General features: G+C 37.8%; 3 protein-coding genes across 8 annotated transcripts; all 3 read left to right on the forward strand.

The window, feature by feature from the left end:
* Positions 1 to 919: 919 nt before the first annotated feature.
* Positions 920 to 6,315, forward strand: LOC129321722 (hydroxyproline O-galactosyltransferase HPGT1-like). 2 transcript variants are annotated; one of them, XM_054967612.1, is made up of 12 exons: positions 920 to 1,350; positions 1,467 to 1,530; positions 1,695 to 1,744; positions 1,900 to 2,099; positions 2,976 to 3,039; positions 3,133 to 3,205; positions 3,579 to 3,702; positions 4,353 to 4,440; positions 4,533 to 4,583; positions 5,167 to 5,238; positions 5,320 to 5,432; positions 5,925 to 6,315. In XM_054967612.1, the coding sequence occupies exons 1-12, from the start codon at positions 1,253 to 1,255 to the stop codon at positions 5,945 to 5,947; spliced, it is 1,020 nt and encodes a 339-aa protein (XP_054823587.1). In that variant the 5' UTR covers positions 920 to 1,252; the 3' UTR covers positions 5,948 to 6,315. The 2 variants fall into 2 exon arrangements, with proteins under 2 accessions (XP_054823587.1, XP_054823588.1); XM_054967613.1 differs by having other exon boundaries at positions 6,030 to 6,315.
* An 800-nt stretch (positions 6,316 to 7,115) lies between these two features.
* On the forward strand, positions 7,116 to 10,170 carry LOC129322684 (putative glucose-6-phosphate 1-epimerase). The gene is made up of 8 exons (XM_054969014.1): positions 7,116 to 7,974; positions 8,065 to 8,139; positions 8,232 to 8,288; positions 8,375 to 8,538; positions 8,926 to 9,060; positions 9,202 to 9,304; positions 9,403 to 9,502; positions 9,628 to 10,170. The coding sequence occupies exons 1-8, from the start codon at positions 7,864 to 7,866 to the stop codon at positions 9,795 to 9,797; spliced, it is 915 nt and encodes a 304-aa protein (XP_054824989.1). The 5' UTR covers positions 7,116 to 7,863; the 3' UTR covers positions 9,798 to 10,170.
* A 2,394-nt stretch (positions 10,171 to 12,564) lies between these two features.
* On the forward strand, positions 12,565 to 16,919 carry LOC129284587 (probable inactive receptor kinase At4g23740). 5 transcript variants are annotated; one of them, XM_054920111.1, is made up of 3 exons: positions 12,565 to 12,687; positions 13,394 to 14,703; positions 15,749 to 16,919. In XM_054920111.1, the coding sequence occupies exons 2-3, from the start codon at positions 13,476 to 13,478 to the stop codon at positions 16,390 to 16,392; spliced, it is 1,872 nt and encodes a 623-aa protein (XP_054776086.1). In that variant the 5' UTR covers positions 12,565 to 12,687; positions 13,394 to 13,475; the 3' UTR covers positions 16,393 to 16,919. The 5 variants fall into 5 exon arrangements, with proteins under 5 accessions (XP_054776086.1, XP_054776085.1, XP_054776084.1 ...); XM_054920110.1 differs by lacking the exon at positions 12,565 to 12,687 and adding an exon at positions 12,697 to 12,846; XM_054920109.1 differs by lacking the exon at positions 12,565 to 12,687 and adding an exon at positions 12,836 to 12,976.
* The last annotated feature ends 569 nt before the right edge of the window (positions 16,920 to 17,488 follow it).

Raw genomic sequence — 17,488 nt, forward strand, 5'->3', positions numbered from 1 at the left:
CATTGACCTTCTCTAAAGTTGCTTGTTCATCTCTCTCTAAAGCTGTCATCATCATCAAGAATAATGGCGGAGAGATTTGTTATTCATCTCTCTTTCTCAAATCCGTGTCACTTGGAAATTCAATTGATTGACTTGCTTGGTCGGTCAGAGATTCAATTGATGGAAGCATATGATAGGTGAGAGGGAGAGAGAGATTGAGAGGACTGAGGGGAGGACCATAAGGATTGGGGTTCGAGGAGATTAAGTAAGACGAAGAACATGCGTGGGCCCATTTGACTAGGATATAATATATAACCTAGATCAGAATTTTCACTCCACATCAGCAAAAAAATTTCTATTGTTTGCTTACATATCTAGTTTCATAGTCAATGTCGAGCTCCTCAAGCGGTTTCGACACGGTTGCATTAAACATCATGGACATTTTTCCACCGTTGTCTGCTTAGTAATATGGGGTGTTACTGGAAAAAAAAAAAAAACTGATGAGTATTTTTGTCCTTTCATAAAAAAAAAAATTCCTTCCCTTTCCAATTCTTGTTTTCCGTTATAACTTCCCCCTGCCTTTTGCTAACATCTCAATTTATAAAACCCCAATTATATATACTTCATTATCAAAAAAATCATCATATATATTGGCATAAACAACTATTAACATCATCAATATATTTTTCAAATATGTAAATATATTAATATATAGCTGTGTCACTTACATTTTGGTCATGTTAACAGGCTCACAACTAGGTAAATGTCATATTAATTAGCTCAATGTGTGGCTTCATGTATCTAATTTTAATTATAAGTAATATTTTTAAAATGTTGCTTTTTAAAATTAAAAAGCATCTGGGAATTTTTTTTTGACAAAAAAAAAAACAGCCAAATAAGATTGCATGGATCATGGATTTTCTGGGGGAAAAGACACAGGGACTTCTCTTTCCAGACTGAGAGTCGTCACACCACACCTATGAATTAATTTGTTGTTATTGTGTTCTTTGATTCTTTCCCTTCCAATGGGCATTCATTTACATTTTGTATAGGATAGTCATTTCTCAGGCTTCTGTTAAAGCCGACAATCCTATTGAGATTCAAGTTGGTAATCACGTCTTCAGAGTTCGCATGTCAAGGTCCAGAATTCAGTTTCTTCATTTGTCACTTTCGGTGGCTCTTCTAGATCTGAGAAGTTGTGAAGTTGTAGTTGCAGAGAGACTTTGATGACGATTTTCTGACGCTTATTTTCGGACTTTCTCTTGAAGAAGAAATGTCTAGCCGGCGATCTGGTTATTCTTTCGGATCTCGAATATCCGCTTTGTTGCTCGCTATGATAGCTACCATGGCCACTATTTACGTGGCCGGCCGGTCAGTTTTTCTCTATCAAAATTGACACTTTCTTCATCATACGCCTTTTGAATGTTTATTTCGGACTGCAATTGGCTTTAGCGTAACAAAATTTTGATATATGTTTAAATTGACAGGATATGGCAGGACGCGGAGAACAGGGTGCATTTAATTCAAAAGCTTGATAAAGGAACTGGTCAGGTGCAATGTTACTTAAATTTATCATGCTCATGTCATAAAGTTCATGTATGGGAATTTAGCTCAACATAAATGTGCCTTTGTGTGTGATTGCAAGCGTGTGTTTTTAATTTTTAATTATCATCCATAGGAAAATCAATGAGGCAGTATAGTTCATCCGATTTCAGGGTCATTCTGCCATATCTGTTGATGACACCCTTAAAATTATAAACTGCAGGTAACATTGCTAGGAGCCAATGTCTCCATCCCTCCTTTTCTATCTTAAATTACCTTTGTAGTTATTGCATTGTTATGATTTTGGGTTGAAGCTTCATTATGGAAGAGAGTGACCGGCCATTAGTTGGTTACATACTCACTAGTCCTTATTTATAGGGAACAACAGAAGACGTTAGCCGCCCTTGAGATGGAACTAGCTGCAGCTAGACAGGAAGGCTTTGTTTCAAAGCACTTGTCAGTAAATGATGGGACTGGGAGACAGTCAACAAAGAGGCTTCTTTCAGTTATAGGAATAATAACAACATTTGGCCGAAAGAAAAACAGAGATGCTATTCGTAAAGCATGGATGCCAACAGGTAGCTCTACTTGGTTGTTTATTTTTTTCAGCAAGACTAATGTATTGTGGCCTTTTGGGGTCACGTTGATTATTCAGTGGCACACCTGCTAATGCTATACTCAAGGAGGTTGCAGTGCAGGCTTAAATTTACTAGTATCATATCCAGTTATTGTAATAATTAACATCGCTGAATTTGTGCACACTTATTTTTTCTGTTATTGTTCATGGTTTTCTTTATCGTTTATTAATCATAGCATTTCATCTGATGAGTTATGGACAATTGATTGGCCTGAGAATCGTTGTCTTGTCACTGTAAACTACTCAGATGAAAACCAATTTCAAATAAGATATTTTGACAGCCAGGGGTGAACAGATATGGTGTTGAAGACGTATGCCGGATGAGCCATTTGGCTTGATAAAGAAAAGCATGCAGAGAATTTTGGATGAGAGTAAACTATTAGCTAGGACTCCCCATACATGCGAAATATTGCACTGTGAAAACCATGACAAGGGAAAAGTTAAAACGTCTTGCCTCTTCAGTAAAAGTCATGTTGTTCTAAGTTGATGAAATGAAGGCCTTCATCAATTTGTTTAGCTGCATGTTTTGTATAGATTCATGCACAAATATACTTTTGTTCAAAATGTGCAATTGTTGGACTTGGAATAATAATGCTTGGGCTTGACCAATTTGTTCTATGCATTATTAAGTTGCTGACATTATTAATCGTGTGATGTAGTATGTTACAGCGTATTTATTTCTTTGATTTGTTTCATTGGAAGTGCAATGTGCAAATTTGATTGGATTCTTTCACTTCTTTCAACGAGTGTGGTCAGGAGTCGGGACTCAGATTATGGTAGAAGTTAACTGACTGACATGGTGGCACCTTAATTGCAGGCACAAATATGAAAAAATTTACTGATCAAAAGGGCATGGTTGTGCGATTTGTAATTGGAAGAAGGTCTGTTTTTGGCTATTCAAATTCAAAATGATATCGAATGATTTTTCTTTTTAAAACTTTTTTTGGTTTAATGGACATTTACCTTCCTAGCAGTGCAAATCATGGGGACAGTTTGGACAAAGAAATTGAAATTGAGAGCAGTCACACCAATGACTTTATCATTCTGGTATGCTAAGTTTTGTTAATTTCATGTAAACAACATTTTGGCATGAAATAGATATAACATAACCTTTCCCGTCTGAACAAGTGGAGTTTAGTTGATTGTGCATTCCAAGTGCATGCATTGTATATACTTTACATTGTAAGAGAATTATGTTTTTCATAGTGAGTGCCCGAATATTGACTTTTAACTTCTGTATGTAAATTCACTTTTTTATGGTATGCTCTGGTTGATATTCTAAAAGAGCAAATGCCTCCAGCTCATTATTTAAGAATGTCAAATGTCTATTGTGTATGGTGTGGTTGTGAACCTTCAGTTGATATTCAAGAATGTAAAATAGTCAACGCCACCATGTCATTAGCTTTTATTTTTAACCCAGGATAACCACGTGGAGGTACCAGAGGAGCACTCAAAAAAGATAAAATCCTTCTTCATTCATGCAGTAGACAACTGGGATGCTGAATTTTATGTCAAGGTCAACGATGATGTCTTTCTCAATCTTGGTATGTGGTCTTCTTTTTAAGTTTTATTTCTGAATGCAAGAAATTCTGCGATTTTGAGTTGTTAGAAAATATGTTTGATTAACCATATGACGTTAAAGGCCCAAAGTAATTCATTCCAGTAAGAAATATAAATGACATTATTGGCACCGCAAATTTGCTGATAAGCCAAAGTCTGAGACATTCCTTCCACACCCCCTTCCCACCTAAAGAAAAGAAAAAAATAAAATTAATAAATTTGAATTCCCTCACCAAAGTCTAAAATCTTGAGGTTATAGATCTTTAACTGAATATTGGAGGGTTCAAACGTTTGTAAGAGATTATCCTGCACTACTCCTGCTTATTGAATTCTTGCCAGAGTTTGTTTTTAAGTCCGTTGGTGGACTCAAATAGAAGAATTGTATAGTCAGCTTAACATTTTCTATGATTCACATGCATCTTGAAACATATTTTTTCTTCTCAAGGATTTTTATAATTGTTTTGAAGTCTAGAAAATGAAAACAACATGAAAATATCTCATATTGAGGTATTCACAGGGACAAAAATTGTTAATTATTGTTTTATAGAATTTTGTTGAATTTCACGGAACTTGATGCTCATTGATTTATGATTCGCTGCTGTGATACGAATGCATGTCACAACTTTCTTTACAGATGCCCTTGGAGCAGTGTTAACTTCTCATTTGGATAAGGCCAATGTTTATGTTGGTTGTATGAAATCAGGCGAAGTGTTTTCTGAGCCGTAAGTCTAATCATAATGTTGAAGTGGATAAAGTTAATTTACTATGATATTGGAAGTTTCTTCTCTTTACAGAAATTTTTTGAAATATATAGGACACATAAATGGTATGAACCAGATTGGTGGAAATTTGGCGATGGAAAATCGTGAGTACTATTACCTTCTTTTATTAATTGTTACTAATGATAGAGCATGGATATAAAGCAATGACTTTCCTGTGCAGGATGATTTAGCGAGTGTTATGACTTGATTTGTCATTTGAGAAGAATATCTCTGATTTTGCAGCTTTCTCAAATTCATTATTCAGGAAACAATAACATACCTGAATTATGGTTACCTGAATGAAGTTTTTTCCCCATTATATAATTTCCTCAATTAGTTTTTTCATATACAAGGGTTTACCTCATCAGTGTGCTGGGCTGTGCTATAAATGTTCTGGCGCAAAGCTATACAATGATTGTTTCTGCTGAAAATGATTTAACCATATAGTATTACCAGTGGATATCGCTCTATTAATCTGCTCCCTTCTGCTCCTGTAAAATTGAATTGATTTCCCTGTATATAAATATGCTTTGTGTATATCAAGGAGATAAATTCAGAAAATTATTTCATTTAAATGATGGCGATTGTGCCTTCCTCTCTTTCTCTATCCTCATTGCCAAACTCTGTATCCCATTTCTGCTCTGCGTGCCAACAGTCATTTATATGCTTTTGGTCCTTTCAACGCAGATACTTTCAACATGCTTCAGGTGAGATCTATGTCATATCAAAATCATTGGCTCAGTTTATGTCAACCAACAGGTAGTCTTTTGCATATTTGTTCCTCATTTTTTTGGTTATGCTTGTAATGAATATCGTGTAATGGAAATATTCTATTTGTAGATATATTCTTCGTACATATGCACATGACGATGTAAGTGCTGGATCATGGTTTATTGGACTTGATGTGAAGCACATCCATGAAAGGAAGTTTTGCTGCTCCTCATGGTCATCAGGTCTCATTTTCTCCCCACTGCTATCAGAAAGACAATTTTGCCAAACCTCTCAACCGTTTTAAACCTTACTGACTGTTAGTTGGAAGATATCAAACGAGTTAAATTAAACCTTTGAAACCATATTACATACATAACTCATGCCTCAGTTGGAAGAAATCAGACGAGTTAAATTAAACCTTTGAAACCGTCTTACATTGGCCTGGTTTAGATATATGACTGAATTGATTTCTTCACGATCAATTTCTAACAGGAAACACATCACATAAGTCTAGCATGTTTGAAATAAAAATTACTTTGGTTCGCATCAATGACCACTTTTTTCGGTGGATGCAATTATCTATTTCAAACTTATTGAAGGAGGCTTACTGTCGAGATTATCATTATTTTTCAGATAGAGTAGATTCAAAAGTTTAAAACCTTTTTCAAGTTTATTAATAATCTTTCTTATGAAATCTGAGATATTACCATCGTTAATTGTTTTCTGTCATTTAGGGTCTACATGCGCAGCTGCATGACCTGTCAATAAAGTACTAGTGACATACTGGGATGTAATGGTGAATGGAAGACCTTTATCTTGCATCAAACTGTGTTTGCCAGATGTTGATTCTGCTGCGTGAAGGCGAGGGCCAAGAAAATCAAAGATCTTTAAGTTGATGCTTCCAAACTCATTCCTCACCATTTCTCAATCAGTCTTGAGATTTTGGTATGGATATTGTCTGTTTTTTTTTTTTAAACCTTCTTCGTATAATTTTGTATTATAGATAGCTCTCTTACCACTTACACACATTATTTGCCCATTATGGGAAGATAGGAGAAACATCCCTTTTAGAGAGAGGCAAATGTTATCTGTTACTTGCATGAGCAAAGAGACCTGTCTCCATTATTGTGTGTGTGTGTGTGTGTGTGTGTGTGTATTATTATTATTATTATTTTTTATATCCTGTCTCCATTATTGTTATTTCAAGAGAAAAACGACATTCGTTTCCTTTGGGTGCCATACATGTCGAACTCAATCGAGACCGATATAATTACTGTACTCATTTTTCAATGTCTGGGCCGAGAAGAGTGGATGCTGTTATTGATTTACGACCTTATTCTGAATAAGCCAGGAAAATAAAATTACAGAGAAAAACAAAAGGGGTATTTTTTAAAACATATACAAACCTACCAAAAAAAATAACGTCCACTTTTATAAAATTTTATATAATCGTGTTGATAACTTTCTGTTAAAAAAAATATATTAAGCGGTCGTACTTTTTTAAGAAAATTGTAAATCATGGCCTTATAATTCAAGTAAGACCCGAACTCTACTAGCAAGAGCAACCACTAGTTTTTTTAAGCGGCAATCAATGGTTCATTTGTCGTTGGCATGAGTTGGTCAAAAAAGTATGGCATGAAATGGGCAGGCATTTAAAAAAATTTAAAAACCGCAAGATAAAATTTTGGTGAAAGGTTTGTTAGTGGGTCCGACTTCGTGCAATCAGAGGTTGAATTTCCGTTTTTTTGTTTTTGGGTAAATTTTGATTAAAATTAAAGACCAAAAAAGTCCTGATTAAAATTATATTTGATGGTCGTTGACCAAGCAAAGGGCACCGACTATTCTCAATCTGATGGATAAATTGCCCCTTAGGCCTAGCCAAACTTCTTAGTTAGATCCATTTTCATGCCTAGGGCCTGGGCTTGACTTGGCAGGTGTGGGTGACCAGTTGAATCTTTGAATTCTGTGATGAAGTCTACTGAAAGGGCAGAGGAAAACGACCATTTCGCGCGTAACTGGGTCGTTAATTCCGGTATTTCACTCTCGCGTGCGTATTTGGTGTCTAGAGCAGTCGTTGAAACCCAAAACCACCTTCACCGTCACCCCGCTGCTTCCTTCTTCCCTCAAATATATGATTCATGCCTGAAAAGTCTCTACTTTGCCACACGGTCGCACCAAAACAAAACCTAGTTACCATTTTTCTGTCCGTGAGCCAAAATTTAATTTGTGTTTGGTCCCCATTTAGTAACAGTGAGAAATGGGGTTTTGTCGACCGTCTAGTTGGCTTTATTATTATTAATTTTTTTTAGGTTTCCCAATTGGGAAAAATCTTCTTTCTGGGTCTGTGTTTGACCGCTGTTCGACAGGAGAAGAGGCTTTATCTGAATAGTCATCGGATAATGTTGAAGGAAAGATCGGGGTAGTTGGTATTTGTTAGGCTTTTAGTTTCATATTTCACGAGAAAAATTGGTAGGTCACAACTCACGAGAAAGGTCACATGGGAAGCTCGTGAGTTTTCTCCCGCTTCACCGTGACGGCTGAACTCAGTTTCTCTTAAAGTCCAATTGCTTTTCTTTTCAGCTTCTGGGAATCCGGTTTTGATGTACTTAGTAAGAGAGGGAGAGAGACACAGATCCTATATCTTGTGTGTTGAACTGATATCGTGGAGACGGCATGAGTCATTCTGGAGCAGAAAGGGAAGGCAGAGCTGGAGTTGAAGTTACCAAGGACAGGAATGGCGTAGACCAGGTTGTTCTTCGGAACCATCGAGGAGCTTCGGCAAGGGTTAGATTCTCTGCCTCTCACAAATAGTTAATAACATTAAGAAATGCAAAGCATGTAGGCTAACTCATGAATCATGATTAAATTATTCAGGTTAGTTTGCACGGAGGGCAGGTACTTTCATGGAAAACTGAACGTGGTGAAGAATTATTATTCACCAGTAGTAAGGTAAATATTAAATAACTATATTGAGTCTTCCAGATCAATTTGGTTTTTGTCTCACCTACTCTAGAAACTTGATGGCGTTTCTTTTCCATCAGGCAATCTTTAGTCCTCCAAGAGCAGTGCGAGGAGGAATTCCAATATGTTTTCCCCAGGTATAGTTCTGAATTCGTTAGATTATATCTTATAGTACTGAATGACATGTATATATTTGAAGAGGGTTCCGGCTGATGTTTTGCAGTTTGGAAACCGTGGAACACTAGAGCAACATGGATTTGCAAGGAACAAGATGTGGGTTATTGATGACAGTCCTCCACCACTTCCAAGTACTGATTCCCATGGCAAATCCTATATTGACTTGCTACTCAAACCATCTGATGAAGATCTTAAGACATGGCCACATAGGTATGCTGAAATCGCCATCTTTTCAACTTGCAAGTTTGGGTCAGAATTTATAACTAAGGGATCAGTTGGAAGGAAATAACCATAAACTGATTAATTTGTTGATGGATCATGAACATTCCCTTTGTTTTTCTGTCCCCAAATGCATGTAAGATTGCATCAAAGAAGCAAATAGTTGCCTTGACTGTACAAAATGCCAACGGCATGTAGCTGTAGTTCAATTCTTGACATGCTCAGTGAGACTTCTTTAACTAATCACGCGGTTTAGGAAACTGTGTCATGTTCTTCATATCATATCCACTCCTTGGTCTTCCACTTAATGGAGATAGTCACACATCTCATGTCATTTGAAAGTTATATTTTAGATACTGATATGGAATATAATTGCAGCTTTGAGGTTCGCCTAAGGGTGTGTTTGGCAGCGGATGGCAACCTAACTGTAATTTCTCGCATCAGGAATGTGAATAGCAAGCCTTTCAGTTTCTCCTTTGCGTATCACACATACTTCTCTATCTCTGATATCAGGTCTGCATGCAATCCCTCTACTTTTCTTTAGATAAGATTATGTGCAAGTAATAATAAAAAATTCACTATTCGCTCCAGACTTATGAGTTCATGAGCATCTCACTTATGGCCATAAACATAGCATTTCCTGATTATTGACAGTGAAGTGAGGGTAGAAGGGTTGGAGACTCTCGATTACCTCGACAACCTACGCAATAAAGAGCGCTTCACAGAACAAGGGGATGCTTTAACATTTGAATCTGAGGTGACACATGATGATATTTTAGTTCAAATTGTCAACAATAGTTTGCCAATGCTGAAGATTTGTCTAGGTCACCAAATTCTTAATTCGCCCTGTTTTAGGTGGATCGCGTCTATCTGGATTCATGTAACGTGGTCGCTGTCCTAGATCACGAAAGGAAGAGAACATTTGTGATACGAAAGGAAGGACTTCCAGACATTGGTAAGGTCTTTTGTTACCAGTACTCGCATCCTAAATCTATGTAGTAAATATTGCACATGGCTTTCTGTCATTTTCTGACTGCAAGACCTCTAAAAATTAACCAAATGAGATTTGACTTCACACAGTTGTTTGGAATCCATGGGAGAAAAAGTCAAAAACGATGGTGGATCTTGGGGATGAAGAATACAAGCAGATGGTTTGTGTTGATGGTGCGGCAGTTGAGAAACCAATCACGCTGAAGCCAGGTGAAGAATGGACAGGCCGCTTGGACCTCTCTGTTGTCCCCTCCACTTGATCTGCATCAACTGACTTTTACAGGCACAAGACTCTGAATGTAAACCACCCAGCATTCTTTTTAAGCATGTGGTAATAGTCCATTTAAATATTGTGTGAGTGACATAAATGTAAATAATAGGAGATAATCCCAGACAAACGGCGAATTTGAATTAAGTCTCCTGTAACTTATAGAAATTAGACGTGGGCTTTGTTCTCCTCGCAAAGCCCAAACAATAGATCAGGTGCGTATTATAAGATAGAAATTGTAAGTTGATATGCATTGTTTAACTTCCTAGTGTTTATAAGATTTATATTGAGATTGATGATGCATATATCCACTTTTCAATGAATTTGAAATGCACCAGTGATGCACCTAAAGTGATTGTTCAATATGATTGATGAAATTGCAATGTGAATTTCAAAATCTTGACATTGAAAAGGCTTTTCTTTTGTGAGAGCATAGTTTTCTGGGCTTTTGTTCACAGCCCTTTTTCTTGGGTCATGTGAAGAAGTTATGAAAAAGAAGAGGTAAGAGAAAGGAATAACCTCTTTAGATTGGGCTATCCAGTTGCAGTAGTTTCTTGATTTCTTCTCTTATTTGTGCTTTCTCTGTCGCCCAAGCCCCAACTCTGGTTTGAACTCTGAAGTTTCAACTTCAGACTTTTCAGTTTGAGGTGGCCCTGCTTGGCAGCTTGTGTAGAGTTTAGATTCTCCTTATGGGAGAAGCTTTGCTTTAAATTGAAAATACGACCGTTGGCAGCATGAAAAAAGCTGTCTAATTAGAAGGAAGGGGCAAAAAGAAAAAAAAAACAAACAAACAGAGAGGGAGCTATCTAAGGAAAAAATGTAATTGAAAGGCACAAAAAGCTTATTTGGCACACAGGTGTTTTTTTTTTAAAAAAGAAGAAGAAGAAGAAGTTTTCAGCTTTAAATGGAACCTGCCTTCCATGGCTGTGTAGATAGAACGTTGTTTCTTTTATTTTTCTTATAACTGTATTTACCATTGTGCCCTCCATCCTTTCAACAAATCAGATCCAACCAAGCTTCATGGGGCTTTCCCCCCTAATTTTTATACCATCTTTATTCTAATTAAACATGTGAATAAAAACATTTTTATTTTTTTTATCTCAAGCCTATTCTCTTAATAATCTTTCTATCAAATTAAGCGTGAACTAAGATGTTATTGGAATTATAATAAGCGACAAGATACATGATCAAATAATATCATAGTATTCTTAAAACTTCATCCTGAAAGCAACTCTTAATGCGTATCGTCACGCTTATTAATGACAGTCAAACTAGTGCTTCTAGCGAGGTGTTGAATGGCCACCGCTCATGGTGAAGGAAATGATGAAGCGAACTGAATCCTTTCGCAACACCATTTGGTGTAGTCAATTCCAAAGGGACGGGACCCCATCTAACCTCAAACCTCAAAATACCAATAAAACAAAAGATACGAGAACATCAAACCAGACAACCACCTAATACTTGTGTGTCAGTATGGTTTGTATTATTATCATTGTGGCTGGTGCTGCTGGTGGTGTTCAACAAGCTTCCAAGAGGATGGTATAAAATCAAGTATTCTCATCAGAATGCCAACGAGAAGCAATAAATGAAAGGTCCTTCAGACACCAAAGAAAATCACGGAGACAAACTAAGAGCCATATGGGCCATTTGCAAAAGGGGCGGTTTCTACTGTGTTACTGACGCATATAGCTCTTGGGAAAAGGTGAATCACATAACCTGTGATCAGGACAATAGTAGTGGTTGAGGCAGATTACACTGACGGCCAGTCGGCCACACACCCCACACTGGTTTTTCTTCAGTAAAACAAACAATACAGAACATCACACACTGCAAATAATGAGCATCCAGTAGTTAGGGTCAGGTAAAGTTGAGACCTAATGTTACCTGAATGCAACCCCAGAAGAGAAATTGGCTGAATAGGGTAATATTCGTCTTTAATTCAAGACCATGTGTTTTGGGTATTACAATTGAATGAAGAATTGATCTCCCACCAACTGCTTCTCCAGACAATGACCGCAGAATTAAGGCTTTGCTATGAGAGCCATCCCTGAGGACAGAATTGGTTTGGACTCTAACGTTGGCCGATGGAGGAAGACGACTTAACTCGTTATGCTTCGTCTTGGAATATTATTGTCGTGCAAGAGAACCAGTGATCATTCCGTAAGCTCAAACAAGGAAATAAGTGTTTAACAGATTGGCAATACAATTACTCGCATAAACTCAAATCAACAGCCCTATTTTATCCGTTAAAAGACTAGATAAAAAATTTAACAATCAAAGCATCTACCCCAAAGCCATATGAGCCTGATCCTTGCTGAACTCGAGAAATCATGGGTTTGTCGTGGCTAACAAAATCCAAAAGACATTTCACTTGTGTAACGCATGAAATTCCGATAACTTGCGTGCTTATAAATTGCCATTAAAACATTGCAAAAGACAGGGTTCACTAGGTAACTGGAGATGAGGATATTAATGAAGTATATGATGAGTAACTGATAAGAAGGTAAGTTTTTTATTCTATCTTTTGAGCCCTTGGTTTATTATTGGCATAGGCAGTCAAAGTAATGGAAATTATTTATGGGTTAATGAACATACGTAGGACCCACATGGCAGAATGACATGATGCCACGTCAATGATCCATATAAACCCCCTCTTTGTACATCGTTAACACAGGTTTTCCGTTCCGTGGGGCACCGTTAATCCCTGGGTCATCCGTTAGGTGAGTGCTTCTCTCACTTGCTCACACACTCACGCTCACATCACTCTCACTCTCACTCTCCTCCTTCCGTTTCTCATTCTAGCTTCCGTCAACCATGACCTCCAAAAATGGAGAAGTTGAAGAGCGTTGAAATTCTTTGTTTAGCTTCCCCGGCGACTTCGGGTAGCTCTTTTATCTGTCGCTTTCTCTCGTTTCCTCTCTCTGGTTCAAAGTCTTCTCACAAGATGATGCCTTATTCTGCCTTTTCAACGCTTTTCACTGTTAATTGTGCATTGGATGCTTCTTTTAGCGAGCACTATTAGTTTTGTGAAATTATAACTAGTACGTTTTCTTCTCCAACCCATTCTCTCTCCTTCATCATTTCTTGTTTATAATGCTTGCTTAAACTAGTGATGCCGTTGAAATGGTGTCCTGCTGCTGGAGGTGGTAGAAGGGGTGGTCGTGGAACGAAGTGAGCGGTCTGGTTTCTGTTCTGTTCTGAACTTCGTTTTTTCTTTAAAAATAATTTGAATTCTCGATTTTCGCCATCTCCAAGAAAAAAGTTAACACGGAATAATAAACGGAAAGGAACACCCCATCTGGACGGACACTCTGCTTTGTTAGATTAAATTATTTTGCTTTGACTTAAACGAAGCCTCGCTCACAGCTTGCAGGCTCGCTCTTTTATGCACAATTTTCTCAGTGTCCGCATCTACTTTCGTCGACAATCATCTTGGAACCAGATTTCCTTTTGCTCTTTTTCCATTTGCTTCTAGCTAATAGCTATCCCCTTTTTTCTTTTTCCTTTCTCACATTTTAGTTCACTAGGCGGGAAAAATAAGTAAATTATATCTTGTATCCACACTAACGCGGTTACGTTTCATTTCAGTCTGTAGAGTAGACTAGCAGAGTGACAATCAACACATAGCAGAAACATCTCGTTCCTGCTGAAAGTAGTGCATTTTGGTCGAATGGCATTTCTGCGCATTTTCTATTCCATTTGCCTGCTGGATCTGATTCTCCGGCAAGGAAATGCAGAGCCTATTGAAGATAAGCGAGCTTTGCTTGATTTTGTGAACCAGTTCTCTCACTCTCGCCCTCTAAATTGGAATGAGAACTCTTCTGTATGTACTAACTGGACTGGAGTCACTTGTAACGAAGATAAGTCCCGAGTAATTGCTGTCCGACTTCCGGGAATTGGATTTCATGGAGCAATTCCACCCAATACAATTGGCCGCCTCTCAGCACTGCAAATCGTGAGCCTCAGATCCAATTTTATCAGTGGGAGTTTTCCTTCTGATTTGTCTGAGTTAAAAAATCTATCTGTGCTTTATCTTCAATTTAACAACCTGTCGGGTTCTTTACCGGATTTCTCAGTCTGGAAGAATCTTACCATCGTCAATTTGTCCAATAATCGTTTCAATGGCAGCATTCCTTTCTCAATTTCTAATTTGACTGAACTTGCTGGTTTGAATCTCGCAAACAACTCGCTTTCTGGTGAAATTCCTGATATCCAGTTGCTCAGATTGCAACAGTTGAATTTATCTAACAACAAGTTGAACGGTAGTGTACCTAATTCTCTCCAGAGGTTTCCTATGTCAGCATTCCTAGGTAATAACATATCTTTTGGAAATTATCCCCACCTTTCTCCTGTACTTCCTCCTTCTTTCAAACCGTCTTCAAAATCTAAGAAACACGGAGGTCTCCGGGAAACAACACTACTAGGAGTTTCGACTGCCGTTGGTGTTCTTGCCCTTTTCGCTTTTGGTTTTCTGATGTTTGTATGCTTCTCGAGAAGGAGGGACGAAGATGGGTTCTCTGGGAAGTTGCAAAAGGGAGGAATGTCTCCGGAGAAAGAAGTTTCGAGGAATCAAGATGCGAATAATAAACTAGTTTTCTTTGAGGGATGTAACTATGCCTTTGACTTGGAGGATTTGTTACGGGCTTCTGCTGAGGTACTGGGCAAGGGAACGTTTGGCACTGCATACAAGGCCATACTAGAGGATGCTTCCACAGTGGTCGTCAAGAGGCTGAAGGATGTAGCTGTTGGAAAAAAAGACTTTGAGCAACACATGGAGATTGTGGGAAGTCTTAAACATGATAATGTGGTTGAACTGAAAGCATATTACTATTCCAAGGATGAGAAATTGATGGTATATGATTATTACAGTCAGGGGAGCCTCTCTTCTTTACTGCATGGTATGTAGCTTAGCTTTAACCATATAAACATTTTCAAAGTCATTTATTGTCTGGCATGTCGTAAAGTAGATAGTTATTCACAATTGCTTGATAAGAGCTGTATGACTATTGATGCAGAGAGAGAACACCATGAACTTCTCGATATACAGTAACCCTGCAGAAGGTTTTGACCACAATATGTTTGTCAGTCACAAATATTTGGGATGAATAACATGGATTCTTTGATTCCGTCTCACTGTTGGAAAGAATGTCTTTAAGTTGAAGTATGCATATGAAGCCTGATATAACGTATATCTATGTAAAATGTTTTGAATGATTAACTAGAGACGTCTTTAGTAGGATTAAGAAGGATATAATGCATATATATATATATATATATGTGTAACACTCGTTGTTACTCCTCCTTTCTTTTTCTCATTTTGTCTCATACTGACACCTTTTACATGTTTTAAAAGCCAAAGTAGTCATTCATCAGTTATGTTTCTATGGTTTAGACTGCGTAAACTTTAAACTTTGAATCATATTTTTTGGCCTCTTTGTCATTATTTCAGAAACTCCTACAGTCATTTACATCAGAGAGTTCATATGCTGAGTGCGCCCAAAAGAAGGGTGCATCATCAATAGTAGAGTTGATTAGGAGCCAGCTCCAGGCCTTTATTCTGTTAATTTTGAAGAGACTGTAGCCTAGAGCCTGATATGGTATTACAAAAAAGAATGAACCCACAGTTTGGTCCGTAATCAATTCTCCCATTTCTGGTGTTTAAAGTTTAAGGATTGTTCTGTGAAGTAGTAGTGTTACACCTCTGGGATAAACATTTCAAAATACACAGAACCTTTCTTCTTGTGTTACCTTGAGATATAAATTACGCTGAACTTTTGTCAGTTCGCAGCTATTTGACTGGAATGTACCCAATTGATGATTTATTGGCAGTGGTCAGTGCCAAGCTGGCAAATGCTGCGCGTGCGTATGTTCGTTTTGTATTCATATTGATATTTTTGTAAATTTTACTGTGCTGTAAGCTTTTCCATTTCCTGAATTCTTCAGGTAAAAGAGGAGAGGATAGGGTGGCCTTGGATTGGGATAGTCGGCTTAAAATAGCATTAGGTGCCGCAAGAGGGATTGCTCGTATCCACGCAGAGAATGGTGGAAAGATGGTGCATGGAAACATTAAATCTTCAAATATCTTTGTCAACTCTAAGCAGTATGGTTGTGTATCTGATCTTGGGTTGGCCATGATAATGAGCTCACTGGCCCTCCCGATCTCGCGTGCTTCTGGCTATCGAGCACCCGAAGTTACAGACACCAGAAAAGCAGCACAGCCTTCAGATATCTACAGTTTTGGAGTGGTTTTGCTGGAGCTTCTGACTGGGAAATCCCCCATTCTTACTACAGGTGGGGATGAGATTGTCCACTTGGTGAGGTGGGTTCATTCAGTTGTGCGAGAGGAGTGGACAGCTGAAGTGTTTGACCTGGAACTGATGAGATACCCAAATATAGAAGAAGACATGGTGGAGATGTTACAGATAGCCATGGCTTGCGTGGCAAGGATGCCAGATCAGAGACCGAAGATTTCAGACGTTGTAAAGATGATAGAAAATGTGAGACAACTTGATGCCGATAATCGTCCACCACCTGAGAGCCAAGCTGAAAATGCATCACCACCGTCAGTGTTAGGTACTCATCTCTAATTCTTTGAACAGGATTGCAGCAACTTTCCTCCTAGGCTTTCCGGTAAGAAATGAAACAAAGTTACTGCTTTTATTCGGTTTTGAGTGCATGGAAACTGAAACTCTCTGGTTGTGAACAAAAGCACGATTCTTTTTTGTTCTTTTCCCTCTCTTCCTTTTTATGTTTAATTTGCCCGGGTTGGCCGCGGAAGAAAACAGCTTGTGGTAAGGGAAGAGGTTATCTTTCTTCTGAAACAAGAAAGACGGGCTTTTACTTGCTTGAGGCTTAACAGTGTGCTCACTCAGACCACCTCACAGTAAGGTGCCTAGGACACACTATTACTCCACACTAAGATGGTGGTTGAATTGCCACGTGGTTCAGACGGTGAAGCCAGATAGCCAATACTCCACACTAGGATGATATTTTGAGCTCAAAGACAATTTTTCATAGTTCATTTGGTCTTTATAATTTTATTTCACCTTCGAGTATTTTTTTTTTCTAATTACATTCTGTTTTACCGCCTGATTTATAGCGATTTATTTAATTCTCTAGGGTGTCGAATTTTTAAATCGCATTCTGATCGTTATAGTCTACCATTAATGTGATGCTAAAATGACTCCGCTAATATTTTGGGCTTTTAGCGTGTTTGGTTGAGGAACCGATTCCAAGATTCTAGTGTCTGTCTTATGGTATTATATTACATCTTTTCTATTAGAATAAAATATTATTATTTCCTGGATATCACGAAACCAACTACGATGAAGTTGTCACGAAGAATCTCATCTCAAAAGAAATATTATTGGTTAAAGAATACAATATTGAAATTGAAATTAAATAAAAAAGACTGGGAAAAACAAGGAGAATGCCAACATTGACAAATTGCGAGTCACGCAGTCACCAATTCTGAATATCTAATGACTTTTTCCATGCTTCATTTCTCCTTCAATTCTAAATGTTAGCAATTTGCATTTTACCTGTGTCGGTGTATACATACACAAGTCAACACATACGCAGGCGCGCGCACAGCGAGACTCGTACGTTGAAACCTTTAAATAATCTTGTCACATGACCTCTATATAATTTACGCTGAATCCCTCCATTTTTTTTTTATTATCT

This window comes from Prosopis cineraria, unplaced genomic scaffold (assembly GCF_029017545.1).
Source record: "Prosopis cineraria cultivar Desert tree isolate PC_DT_omini unplaced genomic scaffold, ASM2901754v1 PC10, whole genome shotgun sequence".
Lineage (NCBI taxonomy): Eukaryota > Viridiplantae > Streptophyta > Magnoliopsida > Fabales > Fabaceae > Prosopis > Prosopis cineraria.